The 18,321-nt window shown below is 33.3% G+C and overlaps 1 protein-coding gene, 1 long non-coding RNA gene and 1 other non-coding gene across 3 annotated transcripts; all 3 read left to right on the plus strand.

Annotated features, from left to right (window-relative positions):
- The first annotated feature begins 372 nt into the window (after positions 1-372).
- On the plus strand, positions 373-479 carry LOC128289628 (small nucleolar RNA R71). The gene has a single exon (XR_008279272.1). It is a non-coding gene; the product is annotated as a small nucleolar RNA R71 (small nucleolar RNA).
- An 11,757-nt stretch (positions 480-12,236) lies between these two features.
- On the plus strand, positions 12,237-13,279 carry LOC128287965 (uncharacterized). The gene is made up of 2 exons (XR_008278656.1): positions 12,237-12,458; positions 12,972-13,279. It is a non-coding gene; the product is annotated as an uncharacterized LOC128287965 (long non-coding RNA).
- Positions 13,280-13,479: 200 nt separating this feature from the next.
- Positions 13,480-17,659, plus strand: LOC108465621 (uncharacterized; the record flags this gene model as incomplete). Its single annotated transcript, XM_053024819.1, has 8 exons — positions 13,480-13,620; positions 13,734-13,814; positions 14,277-14,347; positions 14,453-14,563; positions 14,731-14,813; positions 15,078-15,368; positions 16,533-16,625; positions 17,425-17,659. Coding segments are annotated over 6 exons (732 nt in total), but the record flags the coding sequence as incomplete, so codon positions are not given.
- Between the last annotated feature and the right edge of the window lie 662 nt (positions 17,660-18,321).

The raw sequence follows: 18,321 nt of genomic DNA on the forward strand, positions 1-18,321 counted from the left end.
TTAACTTGTTCATTCTCTGTGCTAGGGCTGTAGGATAGGCATTCTGGATTGTTTATCCCTCCTCCATTTGTATCACACTGCATCACCGGGTGTACCTGCATAGAACCATATAAACCATCAATCTTTTTATTTAGAAGTTCTACCTGATTCGACAACATAGTGACCGCATCTATGTTGAAAACACCGGCTACTTTCATTGGCTTTGTTCTCATAACTTGCCACTGATAATTATTTAGTGACATCTCTTTTATAAACTCATAAGCCACTTCAGGTGTTTTATTATTTAGAGTCCCACCGGCGGCTGCATCGATCAATTGCCTAGTTGAGGGGTTCAAACTGTTGTAGAAAGTCTGAACTTGTAGCCATAAAGGTAACCCATGGTGAGGGCCCCTTCTCAATAAATCCTTATACCTCTCCCATGCATCATAAAGGGTTTATAAATCTATTTGCACAAAGAAAGAGATATCATTCCTCAACTTAACTGTCTTGGCTGGTGGAAAATACTTCAATAAGAAATTTTTAGTCATTTGGTCCCATGTAATGATAGAACCTCATGGGAGGGGGGAGTTCAACCACTGTTAAGCCTTATTTTTTAATGAGAATGGAAACAACTGAAGGCGAATGGCGTCATCAAAAAATGCCATTAATTTTAAAAGAGTCGCAAAATTCTAGGAAATTAGCCAAATAAGTATTTGGGTCTTCGTCCTGCAAACCATCAAACTGAACAAACTGTTGAATCATTTGAATAGTGTTAGGTTTCAATTCAAAATTATTTTCAGCAATAGCAGGTCTAACAATACTCGATTTAGGCCTAGTTAAATTAGGCTTGGCATAATCGTACATAGTACGAGGAGCAGGATTTGTGGCAACTACATGAGATAGCTGATTATTCTGATTTTCAGTCATCTCTTCAGTAATATTAATGATTTACTCTTGCTCTTCTACTATATTTTGTCAACTCTATCTTCCTTCTCGACGGTTTCTGCTAGCTGTGCTTTCAATCTCACTATTGAATACTAGAGGTCCTAATGGGTTTCTTCTAGTCATAAACTAATGGAACCTGCCAGAAACAAATAAAAGAAAAGTTAGTAAACACAAATTAAAATAAAAACAAATATAAAATGCAATAAAAGTAAAAAAAAGGGGCTAAATTAATAAAAATTTAGTGTTCCTAATATCCTAGTCCCCGACAACGGTGCCAAAAACATGATGATGACTGACTTAACTAACTAAAATCACGACAAAGGCAAGTGCACCTATCGAATAACAATATAGTTATGGTGAGTCGGGAATATCGTATCCACGAGGACTAAAAGTACTATTAATTACTATCTTTTTATTATCTAGCCAATAAATTGAATGATTTTTTTAATCTATAATTATCTAAACTGATTATTAAGACGCAATAGAGAATTAGGTAAGAAAATTTTTGAATGAAGCAATGAGAGAGACAATACCTAGGAAAGAATCCACCTAGACTTCACTTATTATTCTGAATCTGAATTAAACAATTTATTCACTCGCCTTGATCCGTAGAAATCCCAGATTATATTAATATCACTTTCAAGAGTAAAAATAACTAGCTCTTGGTTGATTAATTGAAATCTCTTTCTAATTAAAACCTCTATTTAACTCGATCTATAGATTCCCCTATTAGATTTGAATCTAATCCGATAGATTTATGTCGTCCTATTTCTAGGATTGCATGCAACTCCACTCAATTATGCTAGATCTACTCTTAAATGGGGACTTTTGCTCCACTGAAATAAGCACATCAATTATGAATTAATATCCTGAAAACATTAAAACATGGAATAAGTACACATAGTTGAGATTAAGAAATCAAGTATTTATCATGTAATTCAGAAATTAAATAACAAGATCCATCACAGGTTTCATCTTCCCTAGGTATCTAGGCAATTTAGTTCATACTTTGGAAGGAAAACATCTCAAAGTTAGGAAAACAACAAAACATAAAGAAACCCAAAAACATCTAGAGAAGTTGACTGGAGATCTTCAATCTTGAATGAGATCCTACTTCTAAGTTGATTCTGACGATGTTCTTCGAGTAATTTCTTCGCTCTTCTCTACGTGATCTCTGAGGTCTTCGTCTAGTGTGTATTTAATGCTTAGAAACCCTAACAAATTGGAATTTTCTGCGTGTTATGGAAATAGGGTTTGAAATCGACATGGGCTGGCACATGGGCATGTGGCCAGCTGGTGTGGCTCACACGGGCGTATGCTCAGCCCATGTGGGAATGCCCAGGCCGTATGGTTCCTGAAAATAGCTCATTTTGTCTGATTTTGGCCTATTTTCCACTCCTTTTGCTCCCTTATGCTCTCCTAAGTATAAAAACATGAAATTAAAGGATTAGGAGAATCAAATTCACTAAATTATAAAATAAATCTTCCAAAACATGCCAAGCATGGAATTAAAACATGTTATTTTTATGGTTTATCATCAGTTAGCCAGGGACTAATTTGCAAAACTGTTAAAGGTTTAGGGTTTTACCATTAATGAATATGTGTGTCTTTTGATGTTTGATGATAGAAAATGAATGGTTATTGTTAGATAAACAACATTTGTTAAGTGATTTTGGTTGAAATTGCAAATTAGGGATTTATTTGTAAAATGTGAAAAAATCATGGTTAAATTGTGAAATTAATGAAAAATATGGGATGCTATGTTAATAAGGGAAATTCGGCTAGCATGGATAGGGACATAATTGCATGAATTTGTATTTTTATGAGCTAGGGACTAAATTGTAAAGATGTTGAAATATTAAGGGAAAAAGTGTAATTTTTCCATAATATAATTTTGGGCTAAATTGAATAGAATGATAATTGAAAAGGTTAAATTTGATATTATATATATCAAGAAAAACGAAGTTCGGATCTAGATCGGGTGAAAAATAAAGTATTGGACTAGTCGATCCATTTCGTCGTTTTCGTGAATCAAAGTATGTTCGTATGTTAATAAGCATTAGTATAATTGTGTTTTAAATGCTTTATTATTGAAATAATTGTGAATATGAACTTACGGATATGTTCGACGAAGATTCAGCAATTTGAAATCCTAGTTGAACCTTAGGAATAGATTAGGATATGAATGACATGTCATTAGGGGTTATGTGTTTTGGGTGTTGGTCCGTACGTCCTACCGGTGGCTGAGTTATCCAGCATGTGTTGTAATTTCTTTTTAGCTTGTGTAAGCAGCACCATGTACCTACGTCTTGATCGTTAGCTTGTGTGATTAGACCCATTGATAGCTCGAGAGTGAGCATTATATGAGTTGTGAGATTGAGATAGCTTCGGCTATGTATTGGCACTTAGGGTGCGAGATTCCTGATTATTCGATATTATTCCAAATGGTTCAACATGTATTATCAAGGATATGAATGAGTATGAGATTGATACCAGTTAGTAAGGTATGTACATGAATCATACAAGTGTTGAATCGAAGAAAACTTGTGAACTTCATAACTAACCTTGTAAATGAATATGTGATAGGTTTGTGGATCAATATGAGTTATGTTATGATATGTTAATTGCTTAAATTGTGTATAAATGGTAAGTTTTACTTTAAGCATACGAGCTTACTAAGCTTTATAGCTTACTCTGTTACTTTTTCGTGTTTTATAGTGAATATCGAAGCTTGCTCGAATTTGGGAGTCGTCGAAGATCTCATCACACTATCAAGCTATCATTTTGGTACTTTTGAACTTATGTATTTAGTTATATGGCATGTATAGGAGTTGTGGTTATATGGTATATATGTTGGAAATGGATTTAACCATTTGATTTGGCTTGTAAATGATGAATGTTTGATTATGTGTATAGCCGTGTGATTTGGCTTATTTTGGTATATTTTGTGATGAATATATATGTGCAAATGGCCTTTTGTTATCTGGTTGATAATGGCTATGTGATAGCCCAAAATTGACCCTAGTCGAGAAGTGGTTTCGGGACCGCTAAACCGAGTCGTCGAAATGTTTGAACGTAATATTTATTGTCTAGAATATGTATTTATGAATGTGTGAAAATTTCAAGCTTCGATTTAGTCGATTGCATGTGAATTCAGTTATTAGGACTTGTGTGACACTTTTGAAATGTGATAGGCTAATCTATAAGGACCTAATAGTGCATGTAATCAAAAGGGAGGACTTGCATGTCAAATATCCCTTCTTTTTATAAGTGGTGGCCGGCCATGACAAAGAATGATGGGCAAAACATGTCATGGACATGTTTTGTTGGTGCATTATAGGAGGAAACAATAAACTAAGGTTAGGAATAAAGAAATGGAAAAAAAAAAAAAAAGAGAGAAGGTGTGTGATCCCCTATTGCCGTGAATTGAGGGAAAGAAAACAAAAAAAAAATGTTCAACATTTTCACTTCTCTTGGCCGAAAATCCTAAGGAAGAAGGAGGGAGTTCTTGCTTCATGCTTGGGTTGGAAGAGGATTAGGAGGAGGTTTGGCCATACTTGTATCTAGATTAAGGTATGTTGAGGTTGTGCCATGAGATTCATGCATGTTTTTAGTTGCTAGCTTAAGTTCTAATTAGCCCATGGTTCAAATCTTTGCTATGTCATGGGAATGATGTTCGCCAAGGTGGATTTTGTGTTAATGCCATTGCATGCTAAATATGAAGCTTGTCGATGATATATGTGATGGTGGGTTGATGATTCATGGATTTTCTTTTTAGCATTTCGAGTGAGACATTAAGTTCTTTGTTTAACCATGACCAAAATTGAAATGGTATGGTGTTGTGATGTATTCGCCATGGTATATCCATAAGAATGATTTATGCTTATTGCATGGTAGGTAAGATTTGTGTTTTGGATATATGTTTATATTTGGTTATAATCAACTTGAGATTCGCCCTTGCACCTATATGTATATATGTTTGCATATGACATATATACTATCTCAAGGTATATATTTACTTGTGATGATGTTTGGTTATGAAGTAAATGATAGATGTGTATTGAGCTACAATATGTAATGCATTAGTTAGTAAAATGTATGCCATTCATGTGTGGTATTAAACATGTAATTGGCCTCAACATCAACATGCATAATCGGCCACATGAATGAGTACCTAGGTTGATGTGTTGTTCGCCATGAGTAAGCATGTTGAAGGCTTTATCTTGACTTAGAAAATTCGCTAAGGAGAGTACTAACTAATGTGTTGAGTTTGATTCATGAATTCGTACATATGTGACTTTAATGTCTAATGAATATATGTGGGCTAAGTACCTTGAATTCCTCTTGTCGATGCTCAAATGATTAAATCAATTTATTTGTTAAATTAAGCTCAAGAGCAAAGGGGGACTAAATCCGATAAAGGGAAGGAAAAAGTGGTCGAATAGCCATCGAATCGCTCGACAACATCCGAGGTAAGTTTTCGAGTAATGGAACTTAGATTATGATCTAATTAGATTATGTAATAAACAAATCAAAATCATGCTCTTGTATGTGGCTATTGAGCCGAAATTGTAAATATGATAGTGTCTTGTGTTCGAGCTTTGGTAGTGAGAATGAAATACGGATGTGTTATGATTTGTTAATATATGTGCTTGGTTATTCAATGATATCCGGTTAATTCGAAGGCATTTGTGCGAGTTACCAAATCGGGTTAATTCGAAGGCATTTGTGCGAGTTACCAAATCCGGGTTAATTCCCGAAGGCATTTGTGCGAGTTACCAAATCCGGGTTAATTCCCGAAGGCAATTGTGCGAGTTACCAAATCCGGGTTAAGTCCCGAAGGCATTTGCACGAATTACTATAACCGGGCTATGTCCCGAAGACAATCGAGCGAGTAGCTATATCCGGTTAAATTCCGAAGGTACGTGATTCGGGAATGAGCAACCTTGCTATAAAAATTTCAGTTAATACGCTTGAAAAATTCCAGCAATGAATTTGGCTAAGATGATCCCTCATGTATGAATTCAGGGGTTGGAATGTGAAGTAGGAACGATTTGAGAATATGTATATACTGAATTGTCCGTTTAGTTATATGAATGCTATACCTCTGTTGTGCTTAAATTCTTTGCTCAAAACTTACTAAGCATAAATTGCTTACTCCGTTTCTTTGTTCTCTGTTTTATAGATTTTGGCTCGTCAGCTATCGGACTCGGGATTTTTGGAAGTCGAAGTCTCCCACACTATCAAAGCCCCCTTTTGGTACAAATTTTGGTTGAGCTTTGAAATGGCATGTATAGGACTACCCTTTGTTGTTTTTTTTCAAGTACTTTTTGTGATGTATGTGTATGCACCATGCGAAAATGGCTCGTAGAAGTGGAGTATGGCATTAGACCATTTGTGTTCATGTATATATATATGGTTTCATGATGTGACTATGGACTGGAATGGAAGTGTTGGGCAATGATCAGCCCTTGGAATGGCTAAATATGATTATATGTGGACCTATGTATGACAAAACTCTAGTTGGTCCATGGAAACCACGAAATAGGTAAAGTTTACCTTAAGAATAGATGCTGACAGCAGCAGTGGTGTGGATGTGAAAAATCACTAAAATTATCAGGAATGGAATTAAATAGTGAATAAATTATGCAAATGAACCTTGATGAATCTACTTTCATATGGAAGAAACGAAACGGTCATATGAGTTGTATGTTAAGAGATATTTAGGTTTTCGTGAAACAGGGCCAGAACGGTTTCTGGATTCCCTGTTCCGACTTTGGAAATTCATTATAAATTAACCAGAGATAATTAGAAGTCATGCCATATATGTATAGATTCCTATTTGAGTCTAGTTTCTAGAGAAACAAAAGGTATCAGTATTGAAGCCCTGTACAGGGAGATATCCAATTCGTAATGCATGAAGGTCAGTGTAGTCGAACCCTGGAATAGGGGAGACTTTAACTAATAAACTGTACTAATTGGCTTGACCAAAAATTCTAGAAAAAAATCTGTAGATGGACATATGAGTCTAGTTTCAGGGAAAAATTACGAAACCGATTTTCGAGTTTTGAAACTCAAGATATGATTTTTAAGGCGACAGTGACGCAGTAACCAGCTTGTCTGGAAATTTTTAAATGGACTGTGAAAATAATTAAGTTAAGTCTGTGTGCACCTTGTGTTCGACTCCGGTAACGGACTCGGGTACGGGGTGTTACAGGCTATGTAATGCTTGTTGTGGATTGATATTTTGGGTATCAACTAGTTGAAAATTGAGATTGGTATGCTTGTGGTTTTAGGCAAATTAGTGTATAATTGAAAGTGACCATATTGATGTTTTAAGAATGTGAAATTGATATGAATTGAATGGCTTATTGTGATATTTGAATGTTGTAACAGCCCGATTTAGACCCTAATCGGAACTGTGGTTTTTAGACCACAATCCGAGTCAGAAAAATATTTAAAAATTATTTTCTGTGTTTATTTTGTGCAAATTTATATCTGTGAAATTTTTGTGATTTAATTTTGTTGTTTAGGTGTCCGATTAAATAAAAGGACTTAATCGCGTAAATTGAAAAGTGGGTAGTTTATTTTGTAAAGGGCTTATTTCTTAAAGGCTTTCTAAGTTGGAGTATTTATGATGAAATTAGCCCATTATATATAATGTTGGATGGTAGTGGGCATAATATAAGTGATTTTATAATTTATTAACTAAGGTTAGAAAAGGTAAAATAATAATATATTAATATATGTTATTATATCATAAAATAATAAGCCATATTCATGTTATTTTCTTCATCTTTGCACCGAAACTAAAACAAAGAAAAAGAAAGAAAACAAAGTAGGGTTCGGCCTTGTTCAAGATAGATTAAGGTAAGTGTTCAGCTCGGTTTTTGATACTTTTTACGTTTTTGAGATCGTTGCTTCGAGTACTAGAAAATCCATGCTTGAATTTTTGATTTTGATGAATATTTTGAGTTGTGTCATTGTTGATAGCTTGTGATATTTGTTGTTTGATGATGTAAAATGAAAGATATGTTTTACATTAACATATTTTGTATTGGAGTTTTTGATGATTTTGAGTAATTAGGACTAAATTGCAAAAATAATAATTTGAGGGACTAAATTGTGAAATAACTTGAATATATGGACTTTTTTGTGAGTGGGTAAAATTTGGCCCAACATAAGTATAGGGAAATTTGGTGTATTTTGTGTTTTGTGCAATAGGGACTAAATTGTAAAAATTGTAAATGTCAGGGGTAAAATGGTAATTTTCCCATTTATGTGTTTTTGGACTAAATTGAATGAAAATATGTTTGAATGAGCTTAATTTGATTATGTTTAGATCAAGAACCAAAGAAATAGGATTTGGACCGTGGAAAAATGAAAGTTGTCGACTAGCAGCCCTGTCCTGTTCTACGACGTCCGAGGTAAGTTTACAAGCAAATAGACATGTTTAATTGTATTTAAATATTAAATATTAATGCTGTTATGAAATGTTGAAGTTTATATTTGATATAGCCGAATATGGAAAGGCTTGGTCACTTCGTTTCTAAATTCGATTCGACCGTGTTACGACGTCCGAAAGCCCTGTATGAACCTTAGGAATAGCTAGGATACATATGTCATGACATAGGATTCTGATATATGTGTGCAAGTAAGTCCATGGCATCGATTTGCGTTTTCGATATGTGCTTACGAGTAAGACCCTGTCTGAGACAGTGGCATCGGTATGTGGCTACATGTAAGACCACGTCTAGGACGTTGGCATTGTACGATATATGTGATAATCCGAGTGTCCTATCCGATTCCGAATGGTTCATCGGGCAAAGGTAATCGTGTATGAAACTTATGATACGAGCTAAATGGCCAGGTATGAGTTAGACCAATAATTAACAAAAATAAGGTAAGTGTAATTGACCTATTGCACATTGTTGAATAAGTGTAAATTTTGTATATGAGAACTTATGTGCATTCGGTCATGTGAATAATATAAGTACATAAGATTATACTATGATCTTTGAGTTTGTGTATGTAAGAATATATGAACTAAGAACCTAGTGATTATTCAGCCTTGAAAACAAGATAATGATTTGTAAATTTTGATCTTGCAAGCGTTCGGACAAAGTGAATATATGATTGTATATAAATGTATGTGATTATATATAAGTTATATGGATGTATTCGTGCCTGGAAGTGAATGTAAATTGATGTAATAATTCTAGTTTAAATTAGTCAAGTTGAATGAATCATTGAGTTGTTGAATTGCTTATGATTTACTAAGCTCCGAGAGCTTACTCTTTGTGTTATATCTATTTTGTTTTATAGATTTTAAAGTCAAGCTATAAGTTCGGGGATCGACAGTCAAGATCATCACACTATCTACAGCTGTGGTACCTTGAACTAAACTTGAATTATGGCATGTATAGGCTGGTTTTGGAGTTAAATATTTTGAAAATGAATGTATATACAAGCCATGAGAAAATGGCTAAATTCCTTAAGTTGGTTTTGATTGCGCTTGGGTTGTGGTCGTTACTCTTCTTGTGTTCGGTTTTAGATTGATGATGATATAAGTTCATTTTGACTCATATGCTGTGTGCCATGGATGGATATAGTATGAGTTACGTGTTGAAATGTTGAATTAGGATAATGACCTTGCATGACGTATGGAGAAATGTGCCGCAACTTATAAACATTTATAAGTGATGCTATGTGATTGTGTATCAAAGTCGGATTATAATTTAGTAAGTGATATGATAAATTCGATCATAAGCTTATTATACTAATTTGAGTATGTCTGAGTTAAGGTAAAATATATATATGTGAATTTACTCTTATGCTTGGGTTTAGATTCGTAAATACATGGCATAATTATTAGTAAACCTAGATTTGAGTACTACCATTCGGTGATGATAGGTAACTTCTATTAAATACATGTTAAAATTGTTTTGATTAATTATTTGACATGCGTGCATAAATCAAGTGTGTGCAAGGATTGTTATTTGCAATTTATTGCCAGTTTGATTATTTAATGAATTTTTGCATGATATAATATTAAATTACCATTAGTGTTCTTTGAGAGATTTATGCCCAATGGTAAAAAAAAAAAAAAAGGGTGTTTGAGCTTGGTAATAAATGTTGCGTTCTTTATGTGATGATGATTCATCAATTTGAAATTTTAAGTTGCCTTATAGTTTTATTTGGTCATGTTCAGTTACATATACGTTTATAAGTAATTAGAAAGTGAATTAGATTGCCTTATTGTACTACTTGTGAATAACATAATAATTTAAGTAGTAATGCCATATTAACGGAATAAAAAAAAAAAGTAATGAAATGTATTTCATTTAATGCAACCTATGCATACACGTGACATATGTATACCTCAAGCCAAATGATTAATAATGAACCCATAGATATGTTCCATGTTTCGTGTATGAAGTAAATATTTAAATTGTACATACATTTTAGATTATGCATTATTTGTGATGTATTGTGTGTCTTAAATTTCTTTTAAGATTTGATAATGAATTGAGTTATAAGCTTATATGTGATTTGAATTTTGATTTGAAATTTATAATTAATATTTGTATGAATAAAGTTTAATCGGTAATACCTCATAACTTTAATCTGGCGACGGATACGGTTAAGGGTGTTACAAGTGTCTCGTGGTTGTTGGTATGGAATTAGCATGAATTAAGCTTGGTTGAGATTGGTTTGAATGTATGTTTATGCCATGTTATATGCCATATGATTTGTATAGGTGAATGCAAACACTACAGGAAAATAGGGCTTTAGCGGCGTTTTATCAAAAAACGCCGCAAAAATTGTAAAACACATAGCAATAGCGGCGCTTTACCAAAAACGCCACTAAAAATAGAGTAATAGCGGCGTTTTTTTACTAAAACGCCGCAAAAAACAGAGCATTAGCGGCGCTTTTGGTAAAACGCCGCTAAAAGCCAGAGCATTAGCGGCGCTTTTGGTAAAACGCCGCTAAAAGCCAGAGCATTAGCGGCGCTTTTGGAAAAACGCCGCTAAAAGCCAGAGCATTAGCGGCGTTTTTGGTAAAACGCCGCTAAAAACCAGAGCATTAGCGGCGCTTTTGGTAAAACGCCACTAAAAGTCATATAACCCCTAAACCCAAAAAATCATAAACACTAATCTATAACCCCTAAAACAATAATTATTAAAATTTATGGTTATACAATATATTAAATATTTTCTTATATAATCGTAAAAGAGATAGTATTGAATTTAAAATATCGAATTAATTATCATTATAGTTTATGGTTTATGGTTTAAGATATATGGTTTAGGGTTTAAGGTTTATGAGTTAACTATAGTTTAAGATATATGGTTTAGGGTTTAAGGTTTAGGAGTTAACTAGTATTTGAAGGTTTATGATGAATTATGGGTTTAGGGATTATGATTTAGGGTTTAGGGTTAGGGTTGGAGTTTAAGGTGTAAGGGTTTGGGGTTAAGGGTTAAGGGTTTAGAGTTTAGTGTTTATGGGATAGGGTTAAGAGGTTTAGGTTTAGATTAATTAGTATTTTTAATTTATATATTAAATGATTTCTTATATAATTGTAAAAGAGATAATCTTAATTTGAATATATTAAACTTATGATTATAGTTTAAATTATTTAAGAGATAATAGATAAACTTTCAAAGGTACAAAACAATTAAGAAGTGGACAAATGTACACATTCAAGTGAACATGAAACAATAGAGGAAAACAAAATTGAAGTGCAAAAAAATGAATATATAGAAATACCATTGTAAGATTATTACAATGAAACAAGGAATGAATTATGTGCGAGATTTTGTATATTTTAGTACCAATCATTATTTTTGTATAAGATATATTTTTTATTCTAATAATATCTTAAAAACACAAATCTTGTATAATGTATAATTTATTGCACCTATCCTTTACACTTATTAAATTTTAAAATTTATACAACAATTCTAAAATTTTAGCTTTAGCGATTTAATATTCATAATATTGTAGCTCAAATTATGTATGTGCCCGTATATCAATTGTGAATCCTTCTATACTATTGTACTAATAATATATATTAATGTATTATGTGCACAGTATATTAATGTTAATGTATTCGTAATATGTAGCTCAAATTGTCAATCCGTCTATATTATTGTACTAATAATATATATTAATGTAATATTGAAGAGTTAATTGATTAAAAATAATAAATACAAGTACAAAAAAGAGCAAGGTACGAAGGGGTACAAAAAAGATTCAAAATTACTAACAACGAGATTTAAACCCAGGTACTAAGATAAAGAGCAAGCAAACTTAACCAACTAAACTATAGTGGCGTTTATACTAAAAATGCTGCAAAAAATTAAGCTATACAAAGAGCCATTATTTTACCCAGAAAAGGGGAAATCAAAATACCGCTCACTCTTACCCTCTCGTTACTCCCTCTTTTTCTCATCTATGTATTTAGAATCAGTTAAATGTCTGAACTACGGCCTTCGATTCGTGAAGGGAAAAGCCCTAGCCAGCTCTGAAGGTACTCACTCTTCACTCACGAAACCTTACATCTTCTTTTCAATGTGTTTGGTTATCGAGAAAATTTCAAGAATATCGCTCTTTTTACTTCTGCTTCTCACTGTGAAATCTTAGGTTCGTAACTTCCTATTAGTGAACTGGTAATATCTTATGAACTACAGTCACTTTTCTTCTAATTGTACTGTTGAAAAAATTGATGAATTTTCTTTCTGTCTTAAGGACTTAATTTCCCCCCCTTCGCGATTTCTTTCTCTTCACTTTCCCTTTAAACTGCAATGAATTGAATATAATAGATACTGGAGTTGTTTCTTTCAACTTCAACCTAGGTTTTGCTTCTTAATTTCATTCCTTTAAGTGGTGGTGATTAATGCTATTTCGAAGAGTCACTAACCTGATTTGATTTTTTTTCAAGCGTGATTGATGGATTTTAAGTATATAATTTAACTTCAATGTTGTATTGGAAAAAATGGATTCTTCGTTCAACTGATTAAATTTCAATTGTGTTGCCTTTCAGTTAAATGGAAGCCTTAGCTGCTGAACATTTAGAGAGAATCTGTATTGTTTCGTCCTGTATTTAGCTAAAAGGGATAGTATTCTTAGCAGTTCGGGTTTTGAAGTATTCATAGCGTTTTAGCTTTGCAATTTCTGAAAATGGTTGGAAATACATTAGTCTAGATTCTAGCATGCCCGTCTTTGTCATCTTCAACTTTGACCACCCTCCCGCATTCTTCTCCAAAAGTTTTGCCATGTCTTCCGCCTAAACTAAGAATGAGGTTGGCAAAAGTTAGAGCTATGTCTGCTAGTACTGAGCATAACCCACAACCCGGTTCTTCGGAGCAAAAGAATCCGCTTGCTGTTGTTTTAGATATTCCTCGAAATATTTGGAGACAAACATTACGTCCATTGAGTTTCAATTTTTTATGTTGATGGAAATGTATAATTCATGGTAATAGATTTGTTGTGCAGGTTACTGGTGGTTCCCTTGAGGAGTCAAAGGAAGCTCTTGCTATTGCAGAAACTGATGGTCTATTTATAGTGCTTTATTTGTTGCCACGTCTGCCTTTTATTTTACTTTAGAATGTGTTTTGCTCATTGTCGAAGGTTTGATATTCATTACAAGGAGGCTTTTCTGCACAGTTGGAGTGCACCCAACTAGATGCAAGGTTAGTCTTATTTCTAGAAACGTTGTCTTTGGTCCTTTTGTTTTTGGATTACATGTTTAACTGTGTGGTTTGTCAGCAAAATTTGTCAACATGGCTTCATATATTTTATTTAGGAGTTTGAAGAGAGTGGGGATCCTAAAAAACATTTTCAAGCTCTTTTGGCATTGGCTAAGGAGGGAATTCAAAAAGGGAAGGTGTGTTTTCCTTATTGGTCATTGAACTTTAAATTTAGCGACATTTTAGATTTTGCATTCTCATTCTGGCCTGTTGATGTGAGATGTGAACACTTGTGGAAATTTATACATTCAGATGTTTGAATTTCAGCTGTTAGCTGCTTTCTGTGCAGAATTGTTGTTTAGACAATTGAAAGATCTTAGAACATACTAGTGCTCTGTTTTCCCTTCTTTCTTTTCATATGTACTTTCTTCATACCTTCTCATTCATTTAATTGTTTCCCTAGCATGTATGTAGGATTTCTGTTGGAGGAAAAATAATAACGTAATTTATGTTATTAATTGCTAGGATAAAGTAGTTTTCTTTTAATCAGTTTATATAGGTCCAAAAAGATCTAGTAACCTATTGCATATCTACATTTTATCAGGATTGTAATCTTAGTCTTACTATAGTTAGATACTATGAATTTTGCCTTAACTTAGGTGGTTGCAATTGGTGAATGTGGATTGGATTATGACAGGCTTCACTTTTGCCCACCAGAAGTTCAAAAGAAGTAAGTGGCTGCCATGAGAAAGGATTATGCTCCTTCTCTTATTTTATATTTGTTTGTTTTCTTCTGTATAATTAAACATTTCTAACTTTTCTTTGCCAAAACTAGGTATTTTGAGAAGCAGTTTGAATTAGCATATGCCACAAAGCTGCCCATGTTTCTGCATATGCGTGCAGCTGCAGAAGATTTCTGTGAAATTATGGAACGAAATATTAACAAGTTAGATTTCTGAATCTTTCCTACACTAGTGAAAATCTCTTCATTTTTGTGCCTGCTAGCACTGTAAACCATCTTTGTTCTTGAATATGAAAAGAATATTAGTTAATTGGTTTATAGTTAACGTGTAAATGCTGAAGTCTGCTATTTTCTTTTTTTCACTTTGAAAGGTTCACTAGTGGGGTTACTCATTCATTTACCGGTAGTGCTGAAGACCGTGATAAGCTTCTCTCATTTCATAACATGTATATAGGTGAGAATGCAACTTATACACGCCATCTTCACCAAACAGGTCTTGTTGCTATGCATGCAGTGATATGGCATCTGCTGGCTACCTTGTATCTTCCAACTATTGTCTTTTTATTCAGGCGATAGCTTTGAGCACACTTACATTTCTTCACTCAGTCAAACAAGTTGATTGAAATGATATTTCCTTCTTGTTTGAAGTCATTCATTGCTATAGATATATTGGGCTCCTGTAGACCTAGCGAGTCTTTTAGCTTTGGTTATTTTACAGGTGTAAATGGATGCTCTCTGAAGATGGCTGAAAATCTTGATGTTGTGAGGGGCATACCTGTTGAAAGAATGATGATTGAGACTGATTCTCCATATTGTGAAATCAAGAGTACTCATGCTGGGATTAATTTTGTGAAATCCTTATGGCCTTCTAAGAAGAAAGAGAAGTATGACAAAGAGTGTCCTGTTAAAGGGCGTAATGAACCTTGTTTAGTGCTGCGAGTGAAACTGCTTTTTCCAGTATAAGAAGAATGAGCTGTTGTTTGCTGAAATAGAGTATATGCAGAAAAAGGTAAGTATCTTTTTCCGTTCTTGTTGCTCTTCGCATCGCTATTTAATCCAAAACTGATATTTTGTGTTTTCACAATTCCTAGCTGCTGCTAGTTTTCACTCTCACGGCTAATATTTCTTATGCTTCTCAACACTCAATATCTATTTCTCACTTATACTTCTTTTTTCTTTGCTCACTTATACACACTACACATCTAAACGTGTATGTATATAGGCTATATAAAACGACTTAGAGGCTTTAACCAAATTGTTTAACCAAATTGTTTAACCAAATCTTTTTGTGTAAGAGATAATTCATTCAAAATATTCTTTAACCAAATTGTTTGACAAGCACCTATATATTCTACTTTAAATGTTGAGAGTGCTATTGTTTGTTTTTCCTTTGATGACCTTGAAAATGTTGCAAAGCCAATATGGAATAAATATCTAAAAGTGCTTTTGCGATCATCCAAGTCTACCATAATCACTATCTGAGTAAATTACTTTGATATCAAAGTAATTTACAATAAATTGGTTATATTATCATGATTTTAACATTCTTGTTTTAATCATATAGTTTATATTAATTTTAGGTATTATTTTGATTAACTTTAGTTTGTTTTATGATTTTTAAATATTATTTGATAAAATTCTAAAATATTTTTCATAAATATTTCCAAAAAAAAAAAAAAGTTTTTCAATTAAACCCTCTTTTGTATCTAAGAAAGCTGCAACAACAACTAATTAATATTTATTTTCTTTTAATGCTGCTTGTTCCTGAATTTTCCAGGAAAAAGGAAGAAAAATTATTAAACTGTTATATTTTTTAAAAAATATCTGACTTGCTGACTGCAGCAGTAATATAATTATTGCTAACACAATCTCAGAAAATTTTTCCTTATTAAGAGGTAGAGTTAATCCATAAATTAAATTCGAAATTGAAGTTAACTAAAAATTATATGCTATTAAGAGGTAGAGTTAATCCACATAAGTCATATGCTGTTGGGCACTTGGCAACAACTTCTGTTTGTGCTATTATACTGATATTAAATTTTCAGCTGCATCTTTGTCGTTGTTCCCGTGCAGTTAAATGGTATTTATTGCATATTAGTATATGTACGTAAGCAGCAAATATGCCTTAAAATTATCTTGAGCTCATTTCGGTTATTTTGGAATTTGATTTCAGGTTAAAATAGTGAAATGCACTGTGAATGACATACCGGTGGACATCTCTTTCAATCAAACGGCTGGTCTATCTGCACTTTGCTTTCTGGAGAAGGTATCATCTAATCATATCCAACATTGATATGTTTAGAATCCGTTTCCATTCCAAACATTGTGGATGTGGTAATCATAATTCATATAATTCACTTGATGCAAAAGATGATTCAAAAGTATAATTCTAAATGGTACATTGTTTCATTTTCTGGCATTAAATTCTAAATGGGCATATAATTCACTTGATGCAAAAGATGATTCAAAAGTATAATTCTAAGGAGCTTAAATACTGTAAATTCTGCATGTAATGAGATATATCATTAATGTTGTTGATGCATGTAAATACTGTAAATTCTGCATGTAAATGGGCATATAATTCACTTGATGCAAAAGATGATTCAAAAGTATAATTCTAAATGGTCTTTTGTCGAAACAAATTCTAATTCTTGCATATATGATTAATAACATGATTAATAACATGATTAATGGTTCTTCAAATTTTCCAAATGTGTCTTCAAAGTGCTCGAAAATGTCATATTAATGTTGTCCATATATGATTTGAATGCTGGAAATTTACAGCATTTAATTCCCTGCTTGAAGTTGATTAAACCATGCTGTAAATGCAAACATTTATATGCTGTTCACATGCTAAATTAACCATTAGTGAGCTTAAAATTGATCTATTTGAATGTGTTAAATTCATTGTTCAATGCGATGTTATTTCTGCTAATGTATTGAGTATATTAAGTTGTGCAATTTGATGTTATATGTGGCGTTAATATTGGCTTGTTAATTGCATATTTTATTATTAATTTGATGTTATATGTGTCATTCATTAACTTTTTTTTCTTTTTTCTCAGGTTTGAGTTTTTGGTGGATGCATAGTCCAGGATTAGCTGAATTCATGCATAGTGACTTGTTTAAGCTAACTGATTATCTTAAAGTGTGCATTCTATCATTATTTTGTTCTATTTGTATTTTGTTATATTTCTGGTGTAGTATGATAAGTGCGGTATTTTGTTTGGCGGGATGTATTTATATCATAGATTATTATTCTTTTCAATATTTTGATAATGAATTTTAATTTTTTTTATATTTTTCAGGACTTTTACAATATTTTATAATATATATTTTTTTTAATTTTTATGACCTTTAGCGGCGTTTGCTGGAAAAGCCCCGCTAAAGGTTTTTTGCGGTGCTTACAAAAACGCCGTGAATAGTTTTAGTGGCGCTTAAAAGCGCCGCTAAAGGCCTAAAAAAACGTCGCTAAAAGTCAATTTTGCTGTAGTGAAATTTGAGTGAGCAAGATGGCTTGGTAAATAGTCTATTTTGTCCACACGAGTAGAGACACGGGCATGTGTCTTAGCCATGTGTGACACACGGTTAGGTGACACGGTCGTGTGTCGCCTAGTGTTTAATTAGAAGCCAAGTCAGTATGCTCTAGATGGCCCAGCACACAAGTGTGTGACTTGGCCGTGTGGCATAAGTTAGTATACCCTACAGTTTTGGCATGGCCTGGCACACGGGCGTGTGAGGCCATTTCGAAGGGCACACGAGCTGGTTGCACAAGTATGTGGTTGGCTGTGTGACCCAAGTCAGAGAGTTACACGGGCTGGGACACAGGCATGTGATCCTATTTTGAATGTCCACACGGCCCGTGACACAGGCGTGTGTCCCTTGTATTTTGAAAATTTTTTTAAGTTTTCTAAAAATTTCTTAAGTTATTGATTTAGTCTCGAACCACTTCTAATGCATGA

Source organism: Gossypium arboreum, chromosome 2 (genome assembly GCF_025698485.1).
Source record: "Gossypium arboreum isolate Shixiya-1 chromosome 2, ASM2569848v2, whole genome shotgun sequence".
Classification (NCBI taxonomy): domain Eukaryota; kingdom Viridiplantae; phylum Streptophyta; class Magnoliopsida; order Malvales; family Malvaceae; genus Gossypium; species Gossypium arboreum.